The 26,035-nt window shown below is 38.1% G+C and overlaps 1 protein-coding gene across 1 annotated transcript in view; it reads left to right on the top strand.

The window, feature by feature from the left end:
- Positions 1-26,035, top strand: part of TRHDE (thyrotropin releasing hormone degrading enzyme) — a 210,287-nt gene that overhangs the window by 118,823 nt on the left and 65,429 nt on the right. Inside the window, exons 8-9 of the mRNA XM_063155038.1 lie at positions 11,958-12,023; positions 14,367-14,554. Of these exons, the coding sequence (XP_063011108.1) occupies positions 11,958-12,023; positions 14,367-14,554 (254 nt within the window). The remainder of the gene's footprint in view (positions 1-11,957; positions 12,024-14,366; positions 14,555-26,035) is intronic.

The following is a 26,035-nucleotide window of genomic DNA, read 5'->3' as shown; positions in this document are numbered from 1 at the left end:
TTTTAGACACTGACCATGTGCACAAAATAGTAATGCATGAAATACTTTCATCTATTTCCATGGTATTACATGATGATCTATTTTTTACATAGCGTATTAAACAGTGTACCCAAATAATACCTATTTATTATATCTTTCTTATCAATTCATTACAGTTAGTTGTTTGCTGTCTTTAATGAGACATCATTAGAGAATTCTTTTCAAGAATTTTCTGTAAAAGCATAAAAAATCTGCAAAGACAAACAAAAAGACATCTTAGGATCGAGGTCAATGAAGCAGTAAACTGCAATGCTCCCTGCATATCAACAGTGCACATGGAAGTACCTGGAGTCTTCTTTTGCTCAGTCAAAGGATGTAACTTTTGCCACCCAGGAGGAGCCTCTTAACATCTACAGTACCTCTGGTACTGTAGCTGGTGCATTTACTAGGTGTTGAGTAAAGTACTTTTCAGCTGATTCTGCACCCACCTCCTCTGGTTTAGAAAAGCAGAGTGTATGACCTTAGTGAACATCAAAGTATCATCATAGATGTTCTGGCAATTAACTGTCTGAAGTAGTTGTTACCAGTCCCTTTAGCTGAGAATTGTCAGCTGGAGAACTTGAGCATGTTAAAGGGAGGACTTCAGAAATCATGGGAAATCTCATAGGAGCTGACATCACTTTTTCTACAGTGCATGTCCTATGAGATTGTTAGCATCTTTCACCTTTTTTCCCCCCCTCAGTATGTCTTTTGCTTCTAATTTACATCACTCTGGATTTTAGTTTACATTTGTTAAATGAATTCAGCGTTATGAGCTGAATTTCTATAGACCTTGACTTGCACAGGTCAGTAAAAGACAGTAGGTCTGTTTCTTGCATAAGAAACTTCCATAAGTTTTCGTGTCACAATATTTTTTTCCTTTCAAAATGTTAAAGACTTATAGCATAGTAAGGGCCAGACTTGGATATCACTCCAAAAATGGAAATTCTTCCTCTAACTCCAAGAGTATTTGAGTATAGTGTATGTAGCAAAATGCTAATGCTTAAAGGAAAATTGTGTTTGAAGTTGCATAATTTAAATGTAAAGTTTTTGAGAAATGCTAAAGTTAATTTTATTTTTCCATTCTTTTTTATTTTTTCCTGTGTGTCCACCTTTATCACTTTTTTAATTATGCAAGTACCCAGTGTTTTCTACATAGGACAATGTCTGATTCAGTTCACAGGGTGGACCATGCTAACTGAATTGTTCTTTTGTTCAGTAGTTTCATATACTTCTTACTTGCTTTGTAGCCCAGTTCCTAATTGCTACATTCAATTTTCTTAAATGTCATCCAGTGTGGTGTCAGGGTGCATCACCAACAGTTAATGTAGAGGACAGAAACCTGATAGGGAAAGAAAGGCATGGTGCTAGGGTGGAGATCTAGGCACAGAGAAATTGAAGTTAAAATTGACATAGGTGTGAAGTACGCAAAACTCCCAAGTCTTAGCACTTAGGGGTCAGAAGAATTTATGTGTTCAAAGCACAGCTTCCACTGCCATCATTGTCAACTATGTGGCAGCTGCTCTGCCTGTGAAGACACCAAGGTGAGCCTCCAGAACATGCTGATCATTCAACTAATATTTCTTTAAATAGATTAATGAGAATGGAGTGCCTGTACATCTGAAGGGAAATTGGACCAATGTGAGTAAAATGAAAAAGAGCCATGAAATTTGGATATCTATTTTGAAACCCAAGAAGATATTCTGTTAAAATGTTTAGTATTATAAACCACTTGAGATATTCAGAACAGATGTCACATCAGGATCAGTCACAGAGTCCAGCTCTGCTACAAATGAGACCACAGTGCTGTCCTGGTATGCAACAAGCAGTGAGGGTATTTGGTTTATCTACAGTTCTACAGTTTAACTATTACATTTTGGAAAGCAGAACATTGGCAAGGCTGAACACAATGCACCCACAGTTTTAGCAGCCACACATCATGTGTGCTGGTGGATTTTTGCCCCATATAACGTTGGTGCTCTGCAAAGGGAGCTTTTTCCTGAACTGGTGCATTAACAGAATATTCCTGTTAGGTTAAATTATCTCCTTTCCATCTTTCTGCTCTGCTTTATGTTCCTGGAGCATTTGGATCAGTTTTCTTCCCGAGTTGTGGGAGTTGCCAGGAGAAGGGAGACATGGGCTCTTTGCTTTCTGCTTCAGGGCCTGAGTCTCCCTCTGAGTGTAAGCAGCTGTGAGCGGTCGGTGCAGGGAGAGAGAGGGTCTCTGTTGCTCCTGGGATATCTAAGTGATCAGTGCTAGGAAAAAGCATTTTCCTGAAACAAGATCATTTTCCTTCTGACCTTTAGAGCTGTGCTCCAGTGCATGGGGACAGCAGATGGAAGGACACACTGATTAAAAAAAAAAAAAAAAGAAAAAGAAGTGGTATTTTTCAGTACTTTCTGGTGTTGACTAAAATTTTGGAGAAGAATTCTATCTAAGATGTACTCTTTGAAGACAGGATTTCAGTTCACACAGTTACACTTTGCCCACATTGGAGATTGCAGCAAAGAACATAAAATGTGGTGAGGGTGGCTGCTGCTGAACCTCAAAAGCCAGCAGTGTCCCTCGTGCCTGGGTTCAGAGCAAGGTTATGGATGGTATTGCCTTCATTAGGAAGAAGTCATGGTGTTCTTCAGCTAGGATAAAATGTTAATTTGCTGTGCCGATAAAGCTTTTACAAAAAGAAAAAATTAGTATACACACTGTGTATAAACCAAGTTTGTTTTCTTGGAACAGCATGGCCCTTTATGGCAATGTTAGAGTCAGTCATGTTACAGATACTGCATAGCTATTCACTTGGTGTGCCTTCAGTGAGCTTCTTTTTGTTGCATATGAAATTCAGTTATGACTGTTTTCTCTTTCATTTTTATTATAGGAATTATTAAGGGAAAGAGTGAAAGATAGGAATTTCCAGATAATGTCAGCAGACTCAGCAGCTATTTACAAAAATGTTTTCTTTTGGAATAGAATTACACTGTTTTTGCCAGCCTTACCTCTGTTGTTATGAGGCAGCTCAGTGGATTTTACAGGGCACTGGAAGGGAATAATTTTGTGCGTGATTTTGCTGCTCTTATGCAATCAGAATTTCCATTAGCTCTTTAGAAGTCAGTGAGGATATTTTCAGAACAAATACAGCTGGATTGAACTCCTAGTTAACACATTATATATATTGGAAATTAAACAAATAGATCAATCTACTTCAGTCTAGTGGAGGACATTCAGAAAAAATATCCTGAATCTGTACTGGACAAAACATGCTCTTGGAAAACTTTCTCCTCTTCTTTATCATCTCTTTCTTCTCTTCCTCCTCCCTTTTTTCTCTTCCCCTTCCTCTTCCTTTTCCTTCCCCTACATGCATTTAAAGCTAAGTTACTGTGGCTAACTTGACACACGTCTCCAGATGTAAAGGCTAATGATTTTTAAGGTGTCTATATTTTGGAAAAAAAAAAGGTGCAGCTCTAGGTACTGAATTGTGTAAAGGTGTTTTGCAAAATGAGAAACATTTGCTCATTGATTCTCTATCTGTTATTCACTGTTAATGTGTGAGTGTTGCAGGTCCTTATGGTCTAGACACGGTGACATGCTTGCAGAAAATTTTCTTGATTGGTTTACGGACACCTTTTCATAATAAAGAGCAATAACTTTTTTCCAAGTCTGGTGTTTATATAGAGAAAATTATTACAGAAAAGTACAGCAGAGATTTTGCCTGGTTAGCAATTCTTGGTCATAGTTCAGATGAATGCAGAGGAATGAGCAGCCAACCTGTCACTATTAGCATGTGCCATCTAAATATCTCTGGAAAACTTTCCATCTTTTTTTTTTTTTGTGCACTGAAAGTATAATTTTTGAGCAATGTGTGGTTTTAGGTTAAAGTGTATTATACAACCAGACAAGACAGAATTAAATTAATGTACAAATTCAATCAAATGTATGCAGTTCGATTTCAGAGAGTGCTTTATTCTGTAGGATTTGTCCTTAGCTCAGTATTTCAGTACTGCTACCAAATAATATATCAAATACATTTTTGTTTAAAGCCAAGCTTCATATACTAGCAGGTTTCTCCCTGCACAGCAGATACCATCTAACGCTGCCATGCACTAACTTCACAATCCTTCTAACTGTTCCCTTTAGACTTCACTTACAAACTGCTTTGCCACCACACTGCAACTGCTGCTGCTGTGTTTCAAAATGGAACCATCCTCCTCTTCATATTCATAGCTAAAAGGTGAAGTTGAATTTTACAAGGGAAATAAACCTCTCAATTTAATATTTCTCATATTTTATCAAGGATTCTCAGCAAAGCAGGATATATTTTAAAGTAGCTGTAAATTTGCCGGAATACAGATTTTTATTCAGTTTTAGATGCCCCATTTACATTGGGTTCATGGAGTTGCACTACAGAAGATTATTAATTGAAAAATTGAACTCTTTACAGTCACTTGAAGTTTTTCTTCTTGTGTTGGAATGAAAATGAAGGGCCATGTTGATTTTAGTTGGCTTATTTCTAATTTATAATACTGGTTTCTTATCAACCAGCAAAGAAAGCAATCCCAGTGACTTAACGATGGCTCTTGCCTGCTTTCTTTTACTGGCTTTTCCTGTATCTCAGCCTGCATATAACAGGGCACAGGTCCTGTCTGGATCCTCTAAATGAATGTTATACTTCTAATATAATGGATGAGATATTCTTAACATTGCCCTAAATTTTCTCCCACAAAATCAATGTTAAAACTCCCATTGGCCCTTATAATGCCAGAAATGTCAGTTCTGCTGATCTGATTATCGTTAGCATCAATGGGAGTATCATGAATTACAAAGGAAAAAGGACAAAATAAAATGCTATAATTATGTGGCCCATTCAGCATCATTGGCTCCAGAGAGAATTAAGATTTATTTCCATGTGTGGTTCCAGTTTAACTCTTTCTGATTAGTAGTTATAGCTTGCTGTTTAGACATAATGATTTAATTGTAGATATTACATATTGACAGGATATTTTCCAGTTGCTGCTGGTTTGTCAGCATGATATCACTGTTGTACGTGAAAAAAGTCTAAATGCACCTTTTGGAAATTAAGGGCTGGAATTTCAGCACATGTACAGTGATAGGATTCCACTGAGTTTCTTCCCTAGGATTTTATGTGTTCCCTGAAATAGTGACCCAAAGAGAAGGCAAAACACAGCTGAAGTGAATTTTTGTATGATGGCTTTGAAGTATGTTGCACACCTTTTGGGCTTTTTTTAAGCTTCTTTTTACCTATTTGTGAGTTTGAACTAGAAGCTGGCTAAGAAGCTCCTGGTAGTAGACATTTTAAACAGGGTAATACAAAAGTTCATTCAAAACTGCAGAGGGTGGTAATTATAATTGGATTAGTTGAACCTCATGGTAGCCCGATGTGGACACTTTAAAAACTGAAGTTAAATGTTATTTCCTTTCTTTCATTTCTTTGATTTCTGATTGTAGTGTTTTTATTAAGTTTCTGAGTTTAGTCTACTTCAGTTTTGAATGCAGCGTCCACACATGATTTCTAATGAAGGTTAACTAATTCACTATAAAAATTAGCTTATTGATGAGAAATGACACTACCAACTGTTACTTAAACATTTGAAAAGAACATTTGAGCATCACTTTTAGAGAAATACACTTCTAAATGAAATTTTGTTCCTCTTAAATGTGATGCACTGATAATCTTTCTCTTAGCTATATTCTGAAATCACCACTGTGTATCTTTCTGTCCAGTGTCTTTCATGATACTTGGCACATACTTGGACAGGCCACTGGCTTAGGAAACCACTGTTCTGTTTTCCTCAATGCTGCCTCCAGCTGCTTGTTCTCCTCCATTCATGGCCACCCAACACCACTTCATTTATTCCAGTGGAGTTTGGAGTCCTCCTTGGTAAGCTTGATCAAGGAAGGAAGGGTGTCATTAGTGGGGAATGCTAGATTCACTCCTATATAGGCAATTTTGGAGTTCTAATCTGAAAAGTAGCATCAGAAACAGGGGCATGGGTCCAAGGAACAGCAAAGATTGTGAGACCTGCTTAGTCTGGCTGTACCACTAAAGTATCATCAAACTGTGATGCTCAAGGCAGATACAGGAATGCATTTGATGCTGTGACTGTAACAGATGTGATAATTTTAATACTAGGTAAGGGCTATCTACATAGTCAGGCCTGCTATCTGCAGGCATTACCTTATATTCCTTATGTGCTTGCTATTTCAATATAATTTTGATGCTGCCTTTTTGTTATTTTGAGTTTAAATGTTTTTTAGTTAGTTAAATTCTTGGCTTTTGAGTAACTTTAGTTTTCATAGGAAGAACATTTTAATGCCATTATAGATTAAAGTATAGGAAGAAAATCAACATTTTTGATCCTCTGGTGGAAGCTATGATGAAAATATATTCTATGACTCTAGTATATTCTGTATGTTGGCAGTTTCTTACTAGACTGCCTGAAAGCAGTTTTGGGCACTTCTAGTAAGACCATGTTGAAAGTGAAGCAGTTGTTTGGCTTACTTGTCCAGGAAAAACCTGTTTTCCAGTTTTTTTCTTGGCTGGCATTGCAGTAGTGCTTTGACAACTGGTCTGATAACAGCTGTTCTTTCAGTTTGGAGGTACCTCTGCAGCTTGACCCACTGTACAAATTAATTCTCGACACAAATAGAGTTAACCACCGACACAAATAGAGTTAACCACCAACTACTTTGCCTTACACAGTGTTGACCATGACCAGTAAGGTGAATTTACCTACTCCTTTGTTGCTTGGCTGACTGCCCAGCTGAGAGGGTGATCACTTCTCTTCCTTATGGCTGTTTCTTCAGGATTAGTCTCTTGTAAAGCTGAAAAATACTGCAAATGTAGTTGGCTATTTTAACTTTTCTATTCAGTAGTCTTCCTCTCTTATGGGAATCTTCAGAGTTTTGTAGCTTGCTGGTAGTCCTTTACCACTGGTTCTCACTCCCTCTTGTTTGTTGCTCACCTTTGCGGCCATGTGCACTACTCTGATCCTGGCCCAAGCTTTTTTATTTGAATGTTAGACAATGTTAAAATAATGTGTGATAGCAGATTTGATTCTAGCAGTGTGAAGGAAGGGAAGAAAAAGGGTCATGTTATAGTCAGAGTCAGCATCTGTCAGATGGTGTCTGTTGGCTTAAGGTTAGGTATATAAATTTCTAGGAAAACAAACATGCTGGATTTGATACCTGGAGCCTTAGAGACTGACTTCTACCTGAAGAAAATGTTTTTATTTGTAGCGTTAAATCTTCAGTGATATACAGCAGTCATGTATAAAAGCACTGAACAGGAACATATTGGAGGCCAAAGGGAGGAGGATGTGTACTGAGGAGTAGGAATGAAATACAAAAAACGGGAGGTAGAGGCAGGTCTGCTTTACCTGAGCCCTGGGAAAGGAGAAAAATAGCCACAAGAATTGGAGATGAAAATAGTTTGCTACATTTCCCTCCCTCATATAGTGGAATTTTCCAGTTTTCTTTAGGAGAAAAATGAAGTTTCTCAATCTGTTTAAGATCTCAGCATCACTCATGGAAGTCTGGAGCTGTTCCTTCAGCTGAGCAGTCAGCTTCATACAGATTAACTGAGAAAGGAATTTAGTCCTAGGTCTGATATTTTGGTTTCTGTTTATAGATGTAAAATCTCCCCTGAAACTAAGGCACATGTTTGGAGACTTACTCCTCCTTTATACTTGCTTAACTTTTTGGTATTAACTGTTTTGTATTTATCAGTCACTGCGTTTTGTTAGTTGTGAGCATTATCATGTTTGGATAGTGGGGTAGTTCATTTATTTTGCAACCAAGAGGCTTTCTTAATAGGCAATATTGCAAAGAAATGAAAGACTTTTCCCTTTTAAATAATCTCCTTTTCTTAGAAATATCTAATACAATAAAAGATCTGAAAGCTTAATCAGTGCAGCATTACTGAAACTATCTTTCAAAATCTTTTAGTATTTTTCACTGTTCCTATTACTGTTCAATCTATCTTCTCCAGTTTACAAGAAATAATTTCAAAAGCATTGAGCCTTTTAATTCTATTTTGGGAGGGGATTAGGATTACTGTTCGATAACACATTATACTGTAGTCTAAATCTGTTGGGATTTTTGGAAGGATCTTATCCTTTGGATGTGCAATAAATGGACTTTGTTTTCATGGTATCACAGAGTCAGGATACTTAGTTGCTTATTTATTTATTTATTTCCTCAATGTTAAGACTTGCTAAAACATGTTAGAAAACTGCATTGTCTGATTAATTTTTTATTGATAGATGTGAATTGATCACATTCCATTATTCTTTTTGGCAAAGAGTGGCTTCATGTTTTAAAGTGAAAATATTAGGAAGACTATTACAAGAGGATGCGTGCTGAAAATGTAAACCCAGCTAATTACATTTGGTTGTGTGTTTTTGATTAATTTTCGTGTTGTGTGACAGTGCCCTAGGGTCTGTGAACTCTTCCTACTTTCTTCATGACAATGAAAAACTTTAGAGGCAGCATTACAGTGAAGGAGAATGGAAGAGTTGTAGAAGAGCGCTCTTGAGTCTTTGAGTTGTTAAAGAGATTTGCCTGCCATCTTTTGTGCTCACATACACTGTAGGGCTATAGCTGACAGGGAGGTGGCTAATGCATATCTTCATGCTCCAGCATACTCCAGTCAATGGAACAGCTTTTGTCAGTGATAGACTTGCAAGTTTATGACGGGAAGCAGCCTTGCAGCCAGATGGTTTTGGGCATATGTGTTTATGAATAAGTGGCTTTAAGTCACTTCACCTCCTTTGGAGCTGTGCTGAGCACAGCTTAGATTCAGACAGCTGTGTTTTCAGTGTCATCCTCCTTTTCTGTTTTGTGGCTTGCATCTCTGTTCTGTTGGCTTTGGTTTTTCTACTAAATGTACAGGCAAAGGGGTGGCTAATACTCCAGCCCTGGAGAATTACAGTGAATGAGAGCGTGTATTCTGCCCCTCTGCAAGCTGCTTAAGACTTAGATATGTGTCCCCAGGAGGAAAAATGGATTCTATTCCTGCTTGTTCCATCCTTAGAATAGACAAGCAGGGTATGTATAGATCTTTGGCTCCTATTTTACTATTTCCTGATATGTATTTGATGCTGATATGTCTTTTCCTTTTTAAGCTGAATGCCTGTCAGTGGAAGAAGAAGTGAGACTCATCATCTGGTAATGAAAGTTCAGGCAGGGTCAGAAGCTATCCAAACTACCTTTGGAGTCAGCAGCTCGGGTGGCAATATAACTTTGCAGCAGAGCTGGGAGTGGTTGGGTCTGGCAGAGTTCTCAATATAAAGGCTGTACACATTCCATAAAGATCTGTAAAAACACGAGTGGCTTGGGGAGAGTGAAGTGGGGAACAGTAATGCACTGTGTCTTCTAATGCTAGAAGTAGGAAGCAGCAGATGAAACCAGCAGACAGGCAGGTATTTGGAACAGGTATCACACAACAGATCACTGAAGTGAGAAATGATTTTTCATAAGGTATTGCAAATGCTGATTTGTTCAGAAAGCAACCAGCCGAATTCACAGAAGATAACTATTAAATGCAAGGATACTAATCTGCTTAGGATTTCTGGTTCTGTGAAGTGCTGGGTGATGGAAGAGCAGTTGTGGGAGGTACCACTGCATGCTTTTCTAGTTTTATACTGTTTTCAGGTGTTTTCTACTGGTTATTGTTGAAAAAAATATATATGAGGCTAGGAATAAGAGGATATTTGATGAGACCTGTTTCAGAAGCCTTATGCTCTTGTGGCTTTCGAAAGCACACTCAGATTTCAGATTGCAATGTCGGTTTACTAATGAAAGCCTATGTTGATACACACTGTCACTTAGGACTGATTTTTGTGCATGTGTTTGATAGCACTCCTAGTTTTATGTTGTGTTTATGCTCTTGATGCAACTTTCATGAAATAATGACAAAATTGATGATTAGGCTGTATGGTACAAGGAACGTACCAAGACATTGTGTTTCCTATTGTGTATTCTTATTTCATGGTAAAGGTTAGGATTGCTTTTGTTTTTCTTTGTGAGCTAAACATGTTAGATTGGAGGATAATAAATTTTTAACTAAGTGACAAGCCACATTTGAACTGTCCAATCCATGTGTTGGGAGGAAAAAAAACGAACAAAACCAAACCCTAAAGAAAAGGAAGAAGCATTTAAACTCTGCAGTCTTTCTGAACACAAAATGTAGAAGTCAAATATAATGTCTAATGGTAGAGTGGTAAGCAGGATTATTGCCTGGATGAAGTCCTCAAGTATTGCACCCATTTTCTTTTGCTCTGTAATGATTCTAACAGCATCTCTCTGAAGGACCAATATATGCAACATTTTCTAGTATTGCTTAAAATGTGGATTGTATATCTGTTGTTATTTATTTACCTTGTTCCACTTTTGTTTATTCCCATTTTAGCTTTCTAATTTGCAATTCAGCTTTTTTAGTCTTGGAAGCTATTGAATGTTTCACTGTGCCTTAAATGGTTCTGTATTTTTAGACAAAATGGAAACACAGTGTGCTATAGGGGCAGCCTGTATAATATTGTCTTTTTTCTGAGTTAGTCTCATGACATTGTTAAGACTCAGCACTGCATTTAAAGAGTCAGTGTTCTCATTTAGCCGTCTTAGTCTGTGATTAAATGGGAGTTGTTGTTTGTTTCACTATAAGTTGGCTGACAAAAGCTAAATCTGTCACAGGTGCTACAATTTGTGTATCAGAAAATTTGCTTTCCAAATACTAATTATTCCCAAAGTATCTTACTTCACACAAAGCACAGATAACACAGTCAGCAAATTTGTCCTAGTTTTATCATTGTGCAGTAAATTAGGGTTTGTCTTCTACCATTGTGCAAAGTGAAGATGGTAGAAATTCAATTGTAGGAGAACCAGTTGACGTACAACCTCTGATCTGTGTTTTTCACTTAATTCTCCCAATCAAATGCTTGAAATGTATATTATTCAAATAATCGCTGCTGAATTTCACTTTTGTAACTGAATGAACTGTTATCAAGGGACATGGGATAGTGGGAAACAACAGTGTTGTCTCTCCAGAAGTCATTTTAAAAAGCAAGTATTTTATGCGTGAAAGACCTAGACCCAAGCTGGTAGTATGCTTAAACTATTAATTTTGGAAGTTATTGTAATATGCTGGAAGCTTATTGAGAATTATCTTTCTTGGGAGAACAATGGACCTTCAGCTATTGAAACTGTGGTGGAATAAATGAAAGCATTCAGTTTAGAACCTCCTCAGACTCTGAGTCACAGGTGGCTTGAAAACACACATGTAAGTTCCTGTGCACAAGCATGGAGTCGGATGTCCTCCACTGTCATATGTCCTCCACTGCTTTCTGTTGTGGAGAGCCTTTGTGATAATCTGTTGCAGCCCTAGTAGCTAGCATTATGTGTTTTGACACTGGGGGGCCAGGATCTCCCTAGATGAGAGTTTTGAGTTCAGATGGACTATTGCTCAGTTAAATCTTCTGTAATGAATCCAACTGTCATCCAAGTGCACAAATTTTTGACACTAGACAAAGCAGAATGACCAGCAAAAATAGCAACTGGAACTGTCTTTTAACAGCTTCTCCTTTCATTGCTGAAAATTACCTAGGAACCTTTCCCAAGATTAGACGTGTATTCTAAAGATATATATTAAAGATATTTAGCTTAAATTATATATATTAAAGATATTTAGCTTCTAAAATGACTTACACAGAAAAGGAAGAGCATTTAATTTTTAGCAACAATTTTTGCATTGCAAAGTAGCTTAAGAAACTGTTTATTTATTCCCTTAGGATAAACATATTGTGTATTTCTAGATTTCTAACAAATGCAAACATTGATGTGATTTAACTCCTAATAGCAGTGTTGCACAGCTCCAGTTGTTTGGCCTATGTATTTTAATACTGATTTTTATTTTTATTTTATTTTTGTAGGACTATTTAACCATTCACAAGTATGGCAATGCAGCCAGAAATGATCTCTGGAACACATTGTCAAAGGTAAAATGCTTTAATCTATTGCACTGCGGGAGAAATAGGAATTTGCTCTGGTGTTTTTCTTGGTGAGATCAGGAGTGAATAGTGCACACTGAGATCTTCAAACCACAGAGCAAATATCAAAACTGATGCAAAGAAATTTCATTTGAGTTAAACTAGGAAACCATATTAAAAAGATGAGATCTGCAGCATTTCTATTCTTTGTTATGTTAGAATATATGAAACACATGAAAGTGCTGAGCTTTGGCATTTCCATCACGTGTCTGTGATTTTGTATGGAGTTAAGATTTTTGTGAAGGACAAACATATTAAAGCTTCAAAGTATGATGTAAACAGAGAACTATTTACTGTAATATTTGGCATGCTGTAGAGACTTACATATCCAAGCTTGGCTTGAGTTCTAGAACCTGGTCTAGTGCTCCACAGTGGCTCATCATTTCTAAGATGAGCAAAGTGTCCCTGAATTTCTCCCCTATGGGACTAGTCTGAGCTAGTCTAAGTCTTCCCCAGAAATAGACTGAGTGGAGGACAATGTGGAGTACAGTCAGAGAGTTTTGGCACAGGTACCAGTTCAAGCCATACAAAACATCACAATCTAGTTTTAACCACTGACACCTAAACTAGGATTTAGCTGGAGGTCAAGACACCTAGAGAAGCAGGTATATACATGTAAATTAGATGTCCAAGATCCTGTTCTTCTCACTGAGTCTTCAGTTGCTGAATCACAGACTTTTAACAGCTTTTACCTTAATTTATTCTACCTGGCTTCCAGCTGCCACCTGAGAAGCATGTCTGTTGTAGATACAATGGTTCTGAAAGAATGCGTTGAGTATTTTAGGACATGTCATTTGACACTAGTGAACAGGAACAACTGGACTGCCAGAAATCTAGTCAATATAGTCAGCAGAGCTTAGAAAGTAATTCAGTTGGCTAGCCACTACATGATTATTTTATAATAAGCCTGAACCACTGACTGTTGACTAGAGACTTGAGATAATTGTTCAAATATAGGCAACTAGTGCCAGGTTAGGTACAGTAGGATGTTTAAGACATTCATGTGTGTCTAACCAATTTAGCATCAGATATATGGGGAAATCTCTGCTCTTCTGAAGTGCCTGGTAAAGGTCAAATGTCATTATTCACATACATGTGGGCAACTGAACCAAGTCCTCTGTCTGTACTGACTACTAATGAGAGTTGAGACAAGTAACATACAGTCAGGCTTTTAAATCTGTGTCTTAATCTGTAGCTGAATGTCACCACAAGAAATCTTTCTTTCCAGCCTCTGTTAAAGCCTCTGGGACAGTTCTGGGCCATGGGAGGTCAGAGGAATGAATGCTGTCTTGAAAGAACAGCAGAATCTGCAGCTAATGAAGTGGAACAAAAATGAGACTGTATTCTGGTCCATAACCACTGTAGCTATACTGTATGCTCATATCTACTGTTGCAGCTAATAATTCTGTTTGCCTCAGTTGTAAATGCATTTGTTGCCAGCCCCTTTGTTCCTAAGGCAGTGCAACTGCAGCTTCAGTTCTGAAGACATCTTCTGCTTGTATTCATCAGAGATTGCTCAGTCTGTGATCTTGGACTGTTCGACAGCTAGGAGCATGTCTGTCGCTGCAGAACAAATGATGCCTCTTTCTCCTCATATGCAGTCTCATCTCCCACGATGCTGTAGTATCTCTGTGTTTTAGACAAAAATCCACTTGTAAAACAGCCTTTTTATTGACATATGGAATCAAATATGAACACATTAGTCCTCCATGTGTTCTAACAGGTGCAGTTTATGAAGCAGCAGGGGATATCTTGGTATACATAGCCTCACTTTGGATATAAGGGACAGTATTTTCAAATAACTAGTCATTTTGATTTTCAGAACAGAGAAGCACTATATTTTTAGAAATTAAGGCCCTTCAAATATGCCTTATAATAAGTGCCTAGATCAACTAACATTGTGTCTTTTTTAACCTTAGCTGGCTAAGTATAGCTACCCTGTATTTCTGTGGCCCTTGTTAAAATCCTGTAAAGCAGGTTATTTCTCTGTTTCAGCAGATGTACTTGAATGATGTGGAAAACATGACTTTCTGACTGTCACTCTCCTCTCTTTTAAGATTACTCAACATTTATTTTAAAGATACACAGAGCCTTAAGTTCAATTATGTAGTGAGAGCCTTGAGTTCAATTATGTAGTGTCTGTGTGTTGGGTGTGTGTGTGTGTGTATCTGCATACATGTGTGATGGTTATTTTACCCTCCAAAAACAGTTTTGATCCTGGGACAAAAAAAAAAAAAGTTTTACATATTGATACTGCTTCAGTGTATTGAAACTTTTCTTTTTTTTTCCAAGGCTTTAAAAAGGGTTGGAAAATCTGTAAATATCCAAGAGGTAATGGATCAGTGGACACTACAGATGGGTTATCCTGTTATCACTATCTTGGGAAATGAAACTACAGACAACATCATAGTCATCTCCCAAGAGCGTTTTGTTTATGACAGTGATACTAAACCCAAGGATCCTGCCCGTGGGGACACCAGGTACTTGTATTTCTCAATTACTATCTTTCAAGATGCAGTAGTTGTTTAAGTAAGTATTTTATATGTGTAGTTTTATGCAAATGCTTTTTTTTTTTTTTTTAGAAATCTGAGCTTTGCTTGGGGTCAATAGCCTGTGGTGATACTTTAATTTGAACTGTAGTAAAGTTGAGGCTAATTAAAAGAATTGGAAAAAAAATCCCCAGTTGCATTCTGACAATTCTCTGTGGCAGTGTCTTGCATCACTCATCTATTTCCTCCTCTTTTCTTTTGATTTTGTCACATTCCATGAAGTAATTTGGAATGTGATTGGTAGGTCTGATAGCTCTTAAGAAATTTTGTGGAATGAACCTCTTGACACTCATACACTGAGTAGGCAGATGTAAATGTATATCAGCTACAAACCTTGCTTGACTTGGGAAGGAGTCAGGAGCTGAACTGGACCTCTGTAGAAGGCAGGGGGTTCCAGCTCTTTCATTTTTGGAGGCAGCTGAACTGGTCCTATAGGAACTGTTACACTGTCTGAAATCAGCGTCCCTGTCTCCACGCCTTTTCCATTTATTAGATTGTTTTGTTCCTCCTCCCATCTGACTCTATATGCTTCCTTCATCCCAAAGACAAGATAACGTTCCTGCCTGATCCTGGGGAATCCTCATTGTTTCGAGCAGTTTTGGCATCATATTTTAAGGCCAAGAATAGCCCTTGCTAGCTGATGCTAGAGAATTTCAAGATGGCCTTTGAAGTTTCTGTGTTGACCTGTTCATGCTCAGTGTGAAAGAGGGTACACTATTAACCTGGAATATTCTGTGTTAGTCCAGTAGATATAAATTGTTGAAAAATAAAATTTAATACAAAATTTTGGTTGACATATCTGGAGCTTGTAGAATATTCCTGTTGAAGAAGGCCTAAAATGATAGTAACATTTACTGGAAAGTATTTAGAAGTTCATTATCTTTTTCTAGAACATGAATACTATGGAACTCAAACATGACACAGAGTAAATAGTTGTTTTTCTAGCTGTATTGGAGCAACCTAACAGGGCATTAAGCATCTGTCTAAATTCTGGGCTGAAATTAGTTCCTTTGTGAAAAAGAGATTAAAGAACTGAATGTGGACTATTGGAAGTGTTCATGACTCACAGCTCTGCAGCAGGAGAGAAATTCTCCCTTCCTCTCTTGAAAATTTCTTTTGTGCAAGTTTATATACGTGTAATGTAATGTGAGTGGATTTTACTACTCAGAACAGCAATTATTATTTTTTTTATTTACTAAAACAGATAAGTGTTTTATTTACTAAAACAGATAAGCCTTCTAAGTGTTGTAGAGACTTTTAAAAATAGATTTTTTAGGTATTCAATATTGATTGAAGTAACTGTTACTGTAATGTATGAGTGAAGACTACTGGGTGTGTAAATGATACCAGGGTGATATGGTGAGTTGACTCTGACTGATAGGGCTTGGCCTTGGCCAGCAATGGGCCTCTCCTGGGGCTGGCATTGGCTTTGCTGAACATGGGGGAAGGTCCTGTTAGCTTCTCACAGAAGCCACCCCTGTAACACACCAAAACCTTGCCATGGAAACCCAGTACAGGTGAGAATTAGACTTAGTTTTATTTTCATACATGACATTAATTTGTAATTCAAACTGTATGTTGTCATATGTGGAATGGCCAGGGCAATACCACCAGGGAAAATTCTGCTGGGTTTCTTAGGAGATTTTATTCACAAATTATATTACAATTCTTGTTTCTAAACATTGGAAATAAGATTTAGTGCTAGAGAGAGCACAGAGAAAGACATCCATGTGAGCTCTGCCAGGAATTCAGTACCCTAACAGTCAGTACAGTACATATATGTATCTCCTTTGGCAGGTCTCTTCCCCCTTTGAATTGTTTTTTTTTTCTATGCTTCCATTTTCTTTTAAGCACAAACAGAAAAGAAACCCCTTGCTCAAGGAAAGCTTTACAGATGGGTTGTTTACTCCAGCCAGTTAGCACACAGAGCTAGTTTGCCGCTTCCCAGGTGAAGTTATTTGAAAGTCACGTTCCATAAGTATAAATACAAAGAACAGGAACCATATATATTTAGCAAAAGGGGAAACTTAACTCTGCCATTCACCTTTCAAAAATCATCCATCAACTTACACTAAAGTCCTATGGTTAGTTGTAAGTTGGTGTCTGTGTGTTATAACACTGGCCATGGAATTCATCCATGCACTGCCCACAGGCACATGCGGCTGGGTATGCACAATGGCCATGTGTCAATAATGTCATTTCATACCATCAAATTAACTAAAAAAAAAGGTTGAGATACTAAGAATAAAGTTAATCTTTTAGTTGGTAGTGACCTAGATATTTTTCAGTTGTTTGGCTATTTTATTTCTTTTTTTTTCCATTGCTGAAGTGACTATTGCTTCAGTTATTGCGAAAGCAGTAGACAGGGAAGATCACATTAGTGTGTGGTCATTAGATAATTTGAGATGCATTATTCTATCTTGGTTTTTAATATTGAAAGGGCTGAACTTGGTATGACATGACTCAGTTTTTCTACAGATTCACCAAGGGGAGAGGTAGCACTGCTACCTCTGTAGCACTGCAGTGTTCTGGCTTGTTCTGTGGGTGTCTTTGGTCAGGAGAGTTGGCAGGGGTTTACTGATGTCTGCTGATGAGATATATATATATATATATCTCATCAGCATGCAAGCTTTGTGGGTGTTACAGATCAGTGGCCTAATTCACAGTCTAATAAAGTTGGTGCTTGCCTCCCCGGCATGACCCATGAATTTGGGCGTTGGACTCATGTCTCCCTGGGGAGCCATAATAGGCGCTGTAAATAACGGAGAGCAAATGCTATTTATGCCACATCTGAGGCCGTGCTCTTGCAGGGCAGGCAACATTGGCTTCCTTAGGGTAGTTTATCTATGGATTAATCGTGATGATCATTCTAAACACCATAAGAAGTAGATCTGCACAAAACACAGAAAAAATGTTCAGGTCCAGGCATTTTCAGGAGTTTATAATCTAAACAGACAACACAGTACACACTGGAGGGCTCCAGGGAAGGCTCTTAAAGCATCCATCTACCCTGTAGTCTTTTGTTATCGAGAGGTGGGGCTGTAGTTTGGTATGGCACAGCAATAAATGTCAATTCTATTGCTTTCAAAATGATGAGGAGTTTAAATTTTTTGCCTTACTGTAGAAAGAGTCACTTCAGAGTAGGTCTTTCAAATGTATCTGCTGCATAAGAAATGTAAATAAAGAGGCAACTGAATATTTTGGAACCATTGTGGTTTTTAAAGTGTCTGTGCTTTGCTTTACGCTGTGTATTTATGCAGCAATTAACTGTTAAAAATGAAATGTGAAGCTGCATATTTAATTTTTAACTCTGAAGTCATGTAGAGTAAGACAGAAGCAGCGAGCAGATTTTTCTAAGTGATAAATGATAAAAGTGAAAATTGTTGATACCTTTGGCAGTGGTTGATGCCTAGTCCATTACTATAAGTGTTTTTAATTTTTCTGCAGAAGAGAGTGATTACGCGTTTTCCAATCTCCTGTATATTTGTGCTCCTTGTCATTATACCTGAAGAAAAATGTGTTTCAAGAGCCGTACATATAGAAACTGTGATTTATTTCTGTGCATATAATTGACTGTATGGCTTGCTAAGCTCTAGCATTTGGACTGAAATTATAGAAGGGACACAATTTCGCTTCTTTGTAAACTGAGCATAGATTTTACTTGACACTTACGCCTTCACATGATCCACTGTTCTTATTTTATGAAAAAACAAAACTAACAATGACAGACACTGTTTCTAGAAACATCATTCCTTAGAGGGGCTGAAATCACCAACTTTGATTTGAGTGCCAAAGCCTGTGGTTGGTATAATGTTTCAGTAACAATTTCAGCTTTTGCAAGCAAAACTTTGAAACTCCTATTATAACTGTATAATTCATATTCTACCCCTGTATAACAACCCTTTAGTTAAGTGTAGCTTGGTCCTGGACTCCTGTATACCCATGTGAGAATAGATTATGCCCTTAGTTTATAAGCCTCCAGGGGAGAAGGCGATATTCTATCTGACAGGGTTCAGTGGGTTTCCCTGCTTAGAGAAAATGATGATTTTAAGGCAATAGTCTCATCCATCATTACAAAACAGCTCACAGATATGACAAAAATCTTATGAAAAATAATCTGTGGTCTAGACAATAAACTAACCAGTTTTGATGAAATCCATAAACCTTTTATATACTATATTGAAGAGCAGACCAAAGATTTCTGGTTGTTTTGCCCTCTAAAAATATACAGAGCTTGTCTCTGTAAAAGTCAAGACGTAACCTTTCCAATGTTATCAAAATAATTAAGTTAATGTTGCTGGAATAATATTCATTTATATGGTGTCCTTATCAAGCATGCAGTTTCCATAGCTAATCTTTGCTTGTTCAGGACAATATCCTGAAGGGGAATGTCTTGCTAGGCACTGAAGACAGTTAGATGTGGAAAGAGAAAAACAGGAAGATGTACAGATTGGGATATGGACAGGATGTGCATGCATGCTGTGGCGTGGTAATCCTGAGTGCCTTTCTCTGTGTAGCTGTGCTGGGGAAAATTCAGTTGAACAGTGCAAGCCATGGACATGACCAGCAAAACCAGAGCTGTACAGACCCCTGGGTCTAACACCCTGTAGTAATTGCCACAGCTGAAAGGCTTTAGAGTGGGCTGCAGAGCTGCTCAGCAGACACTCCAAGATGAATGATTAACTGCAGAATTTATTTCCCTTCAAGTCTCTTCTGAATTTCCTAGACAAAGCTCCTTTATTTATTCAGGCTTTGCAGAAAAAGGGCTGTGCTTGTCCCTTTACTGATAGTGATTTTCATAGTAAAAGCATTGCTGTGCTTGGGTATTGCCATGTGTCTTCTTACATAGTTGTATAGCATTATTATTTGAGCAGTGATGGGGAACTTACTCTGTCCACTTACCAGCTAAGGAGCTGGTTAAACACAAACCAAAATATTAGGAGCACAAGGGAGCACAATGCTAATTAGTATCTTTGCTATGTTCTTAGAGCAATTGCAGATTAATGTAGCATATGTAGTATTAATTATGTAATAAAAAAGGACCATAATATGGACAAATATTGTTCCATAAACTGAGAAAAGAGGGCTAACAAAATATAAATAGAAAGCAAAGTGCTCATTTACCTCCCTGTCTCTGAGAAATATCCTCTCATCTTCCATTTTCTCGGGTCCTTTGAGTGTTCTCTTGTTATGCCTTTCATCTTCACTATACCTGAAATTGTGCCTGTATATTTTCTTATAAACTCAGTGTTTCTAAGAGAAACAACTATTGTGTTGTTACCTAGGGAGTGGGTGTGGTACCCCTAGTGACCTAAATGTCTCTCTGTCTGCTGTAAAGATGATGAAGGGAACAGGCTCCAGGAAAGAAAGGTACCAGTGTATTAGGCACAGAGAAAATGGAATTAACAGGAATGAGATGAAAAAAATCAAGAGTCCTCAGTGGATCACAAAACTGTGTGTGAACACTGCCAGATATTGATTTAACAATTTTTTTTTTTTTTTAGCTAGTCAAGCAGGGACTTGAAAATACTTGTTCTTGCAGAAGAGTGGGAAAGCGTGGGGTGTTCCCTCTCTTGAAATGCACACTGGAGTAGAGGCCAGCTCTGTGACACCAATAGATCTTGTCCTTTGATGTGCATAAGGACAGTCCTTAATCCCAGCAGCCTGAGAGAGGACAGTGCTGTGCTCAGTGCTGCTTCTCCATAGGAACAGGCACAGGGGCTGCCTTGGTGAGTGACCTGGAGCAAGCCTGCCTGCCTTGGGCACGTGATGGAACATTGCTGTGTTTACTAGCCCAGCTCTTGTGCTGTGTGCTCCCTGTTGCAATAGGGTTTTTTCTTTTCTGTAAAAGCCACTAGAACATCCTGTTTTTTTGTCCTGCTTTTTCATTTTTAGAGGCTTTTCTGATTGTTGCATTTTTAAAAAAATCAGAATAGAAAATACTCTTAAAATTTCTTCCAATACATATCTGTGGTAGTGTCTCCAGCAAGATTATGCTGCTATCAAAGACAGCAGAAATGCCAATTATAATTTAACACTTCATTTCCAAAACCATTTCACAGCTTCTATTTGCAAGAACATCTTCTCACTGGGAAACTTCCAGGACACTCTGGTGTGCAGTATACAGGCAACTTTCAGTGTTAGAATTTGCAGAATGCTAAAGAAGACACAATTAGTGTATTGTGTCATTGCTTCCTGTGTGGTGGCCGCACTTATATCCTGATAGAAGTTAGGCTGACAGAGAAAAGCTGCTGTTGTATTTTATTGTCACTGCAGAATGTGCCACTTTCCTCTTCTTATTTGCTAACATTAACTCTCAGGAATTGCTAGATACCCAATCTAGTTAATTGACTCACATTAATTAAATCAATTTCATGCTGAGGAAAGGAGCATGTACTTGAGGGCAGTGTTGTTTTAGTATAGAGTGGAGTCTTTGGGAGATGAAGAGGAGAATATGGATAGAGGTGTTTGGAAGGAGCTGCTTAACCTGTCGGGGGTAGGAGACGTAACATGGCATGGCAGGGTGCAAGTGTGAGCCAAAGTTGGAGCATTAAAGTTATGTGGCTGGAATAGGCAAATATGGAATAGGGAAATGGGAAAGGGATTTAAAGTGAGGGCTTTAGTGAGGGAAAGACCAGATTGGGGAAGACCCAGACAGCATTGGCAGAGAGAAGTTTTATAGGAGGGATGAGATTGGATAAATGGCGTATTTTGTTGGCTTTGGAACAATCTGAGATGTGAGTTCACCATTGTAGATCAGAGGGTAAAACTTCTAACATGCTCCATTTTTTATATCTTCTTCCTCCTGCTTTTTGAAGTTACTGATAATGGCTTTCTTTTCTTATCCCTTTGCATGAGCCTTTACACTCAATATTAGAATCTTGAGTTTTATGGAGGAGATACTTTGGTAGGGGATTCTCAGGAAGTTTACTGAGGAAAGAGAAAACATCATAGGAATTATATTTTAATCTTGCTTAAATTCACAGTATTCAAAGGAAAAATCAGAACTGAGCACTGGAATATGTTGAAAACATTTGGTACTAAGTCTCTGAGAACATACTGGAGGACTGTAAACATAGCTGAAGTGCTGTCTCTTACTCCTGTGGATCCTTCTCAGTCCATAACACATCCTTGTGCTCTGCTCAGAGAAATCTCAGATCTGTGCTCTAGTCAGGGGGTTATGCTTCTGGGTGAAGGACGGCACAGACGTGGGGTTTGCATGATCAGCACTTTGTGTGCAATTCTGCAAGGGTGTTTTGCACTGGTTGAAGGCAGAACAGAGGATGTTGAAGAGATTGAGAGCCTTTATTCCAGGGTAAAGCGGCAGCTGTTGGGACAGACACTTAACACTGCTAAAGCTTCTTTGTGTCCATCTATGATTCAGCACTCAGAGCTGCTTGTCACTTCTGAAAATGAAGCCTTTTGTGCTTTAGTTTAAAAGGTACTGTTAGGCAGGGAGGAAAAAGTGTGTGCTAACAAAGAATTTGTAGTATTGGTTCTTTGCCTGCATCATTTTTCTAAATTTGGTAAGGTACTCTGCCAGCACTGGCACTGAAATGAGTCAGTTTTAGATGGCTTCACAATATTCATAATAGTCTCATTTATAATTTATTTTTGGATGAAATATTTAGCTAATATTAAACAAAATTTTATAGAAGGTTTAGTAATCAGATAATTATATTAGCTATGCTATGTTATGTTATTATCAGACAATGCTTTTTTCTTTTCCTTCAAATTTGGTAATTTAAATCAAATTTAGTCATTTAAATTACCTTGTGTCTACCCTTAAAAAAAAAAGGATACTGAAGTTTAGACAGGATGGCTGAAGACATACAGCTGTTTTCTAACAGAATATGCAGGTTGTCATCTTAAGGCAGACCCACAGTGCAGAGCCACACAGGTGCTCTTTCAAGCTAGGGCTGCTGCTACAGCAGTGAATCTTTTTTATGTCTGAAACTTTGTGTTGTTGTTACATTGGTAAGGGCATTGTATTTTGCATAATACTCCTGGAAAATGTAAATTTTTTCCCTTTTCCTGCTCTAGGATTTACTTATTGCCAAAAATTATTCCAAAGACTCTTGCAAAATCCAGAGGAATTAGGACTCTGGCAGAGTAAAGGAAAACCACAAAATCTGCATCTTTAATACATTGCTGTTAAACATGTTAATCACTGTTATGACTACAAATGAATTGTAGTGTCAATTATTGTTTTGAAATAAATGCTTCTAAAATTCATTCCTCTCAAATACATTCCAGCAATCCTGTACTGACATTGGACATATTTTCTCTCTATATATTTGTATTTAGGTCCAAATACAGAAAAAAACCCAAACAATCCATCATCCATTGTATAAGTAGTTGCTCTTAGAAGCAGCTGTCAACCTTTCCTTTAGAGTATACTAATATGATTGCATTTTTTAATAATGTTTCTAAATGAAAGCATATGTAATAGACAAAGATATAAAATTAGCAGCTGTATTGAGGCAGACCTGCAAATAAAGAAGCTTAAAATCAGAAGCAAGTCATCCTAGATGTGCTAGCCTCTTTTGAGACTAGAATATGATCTTTCTAGTCACTCTCATGCAATTTTAAATATTTCTCCAAACCATAAAGATTATTCATAGTTTCCTTCATGTGTGCAGCTAAGTATAATTTGTGTTCAAAATTATAATAGGTTCACAATTCCAAATACCTTCCAAATCCCAGAGTTTTGCTTCCCTCTGAAATATACATTAGCTATATTCAAGAGCCCATCCAATCAAAGCCTTAGACAAAGTAGGTAAATCTTAGTAGTTAAGAGGCAAGACTGCTCTACAAATTGATTACTGTTCATCCATGAGACATCTTCTGAGTTCACTTCTATTAAAAACCTGAAATGCTCTTCAAAATCTGACACCTCAGCTGTGAATCCCATTCAGAGCCACGTGGTGGTGGAGCCATTATCTGCCTGGCAGCACCTATCATGACCCGACCCTGTTGGGTTGTTCTGGCTGAAAAATTTAATCACCTCCATAGTTGGGGCATTAGGGAGAAAGAAGAGAAGAACTGATACAAAAAACTCAGGTGGATTTTGACTGTGTTTGGCTTAGATAGTAACAAGAAGACCAATAATTTCTGAGTAATACTGTCTGCCTCACTTGGAATTTTGTTACCTGCTTACACAATAGTGTAAGCATATTATATTGCACCTTACATTCACTGTATCTGGACTCTTGACTGAAAAAATTAGTCTGTATTACAGCCCGATAGAGCTCCTTAAAGACAATGCTGGAGCACTGTCTTTAATTCAGAGTCCATCAAATCCACCAAAATTTTGTAAAGGAGCACAAAACTCCTGACCAGTATAGTGTAGAATAATCTTAGAATAAGCATTTCCACAACCTTTTTCTTCCAGTCTTTTTCCAGTTGCTCATGTAGTCGGTGTTATTAATTTCTCTCTCTTTCTCTTTTTTTTCTTTTTTTTCCCTTACCTGACCTGATTGTTGACCAGTCTGTTAGTCTTGGGTGAGGGCAGAACCCCTGTAACCCCAGAATCCTGATGTCAGTACCATTTCCTTTCCTCATTTTGCTTAAACCCAGCAAACTGTGGATCCTACAATTAATGTGGTGCGTATCACTATTACTGTGCCCTGCTGTTTCATTTCTGCGCTGCACACAGTGTTGCAGGCAGAAATTGTCTACCTACAGGATTTGTGAAAGTCCTGTCCATTTCAGACATCAGGAGGCCTTCTTCTGTTTATATAACTAAGATACTGTCCTTTCTGGTTTTAAGTTAGCTGACTGCAACCTTTTCCTTGATGAAAAAGTCTGGTGTTGACTGCTATTTCATGCTCCTTGTAGGGGAATTCAGCTTAGTCAGTTGCCTTTACCAGTGTTTCTCATGTGTTTCTCACTGTTCTTTGTATTAAACTCCTTGTTCTCAATTTGAACTCAGGAATTAAGGTCACACTGGGCATATGCAGATGACCAGTGAGTACCTCAAGCTATGTTCAGGGGATCTCAGTTATTTCAAATAGTTCTTTTTTATCAGTCTTTCATTTCTATTTGTCTTTGCTACAAAGTTAGTGAAATCTTCCCTTCCTATCTGCCATCTTCCATGCTCACAGGGTACAAGGAATCCCTTGACACACTGTCTCAGTGTAGGAAGTGTAATAATTGTGAAAGAGGGAATAACATCTTCTGTTGTGTTATGCCTCTGGGCACAGCCTGCAATCACTTTACTGGCATGTATTAAATCTAATGAAATCTCTGTGTTCCTCGGTCTTTTGAGAATGATACTCACAACATGAATATATTGTCAGCTCCTTATACAATAAACTGAACTAACACTCTTGTAGAATTGCACTTAATAAAAATGTGTGATTTCCTGTGATACTCACATGAGCTTTCCCTGGAACCTGAATTACTCCTTACTGAATGAGATACTATACTATATAATAACCTGGGAAAATCTCTATGATATTTTTAAATTGTCTTTCCCAACACAATCTTTCAAGAAAGTGTGGCTTACAAAATTGTATCCTACTGAGTTCTGCTTCTTGTACAATCTTTTTCTGTAGTAGGAAGCTCTGAAGCTGTTCTACTGTTCAATAGCTTTCACTCCTATTCCACTGACCACCTTACACGTGCTTGTGCTCTCAGCGTAGGATGAAACGCTTCCAGGTATCACTGCAACAAGGCTTGTGATTTTATAGATGAGTTGAATACACCATAAGGTTTTCTGTTAACAATTTACCTTTGAACTTTCACAATCTTAACAGTGAAAACAAAGGCTTTCTTTTGGCTTGTGTTGTGGTTCATCCTCAGCCGTCATCTGAGCCCTACACAGCCACTTGCTCACTCCCTGCGTTGGGATGGGGGAGAGAACTGGAGAAGTGAGAAAACTTTGAGACAAAATTGCTTGAGACAAAATCAGCTTAAAAGGGAAAGCAAAAGCTGCATGCACAAAGAAAAACAAGGATTTTAGTCACTGCTTTCCATGGGCAGGGAGGTTTTCAGCAATCCCCACGAAAGCCAGGCTGCATCATGCTTGACAGTTACTTGGGACTGTAGACAGACAAATGCTGTGATGTCCCTCTTCCTTCTTCTTCCCCCAGCTTTATATACTGAGCATGAAGTCACATGGTATGGAGCATTCCTTGGGTCACATGGGGTCTGTTGTCCCAGCCATGCGTCCTCCCAGCTTCTTGTGCACCCCAAACCTCCTTGCTGGTAGGGTGGGGTGAGAGACAGGAAAGGCCTTGGTGCTGTGTAAGTACTGCTCAGCAATAGCTAAAACATCCCTTTTTTATCAAAACTGTTTTCAGTAACAGTCAAAACAATAGCCCCTTACCAGCTACTATGAAGTAGTAGTCCAAACCCTGCTAATCTTGCTAATAGAAACTGTACTTGTCTTGGCAAGAAAAGTGAGAG

This window comes from Melospiza melodia, chromosome 4 (assembly GCF_035770615.1).
Source record: "Melospiza melodia melodia isolate bMelMel2 chromosome 4, bMelMel2.pri, whole genome shotgun sequence".
NCBI classification, from domain to species: Eukaryota; Metazoa; Chordata; class Aves; order Passeriformes; family Passerellidae; genus Melospiza; species Melospiza melodia.
Note: the sequence above shows the minus strand (reverse complement) of the source record. Positions and strands in the feature narration are given on the sequence as shown.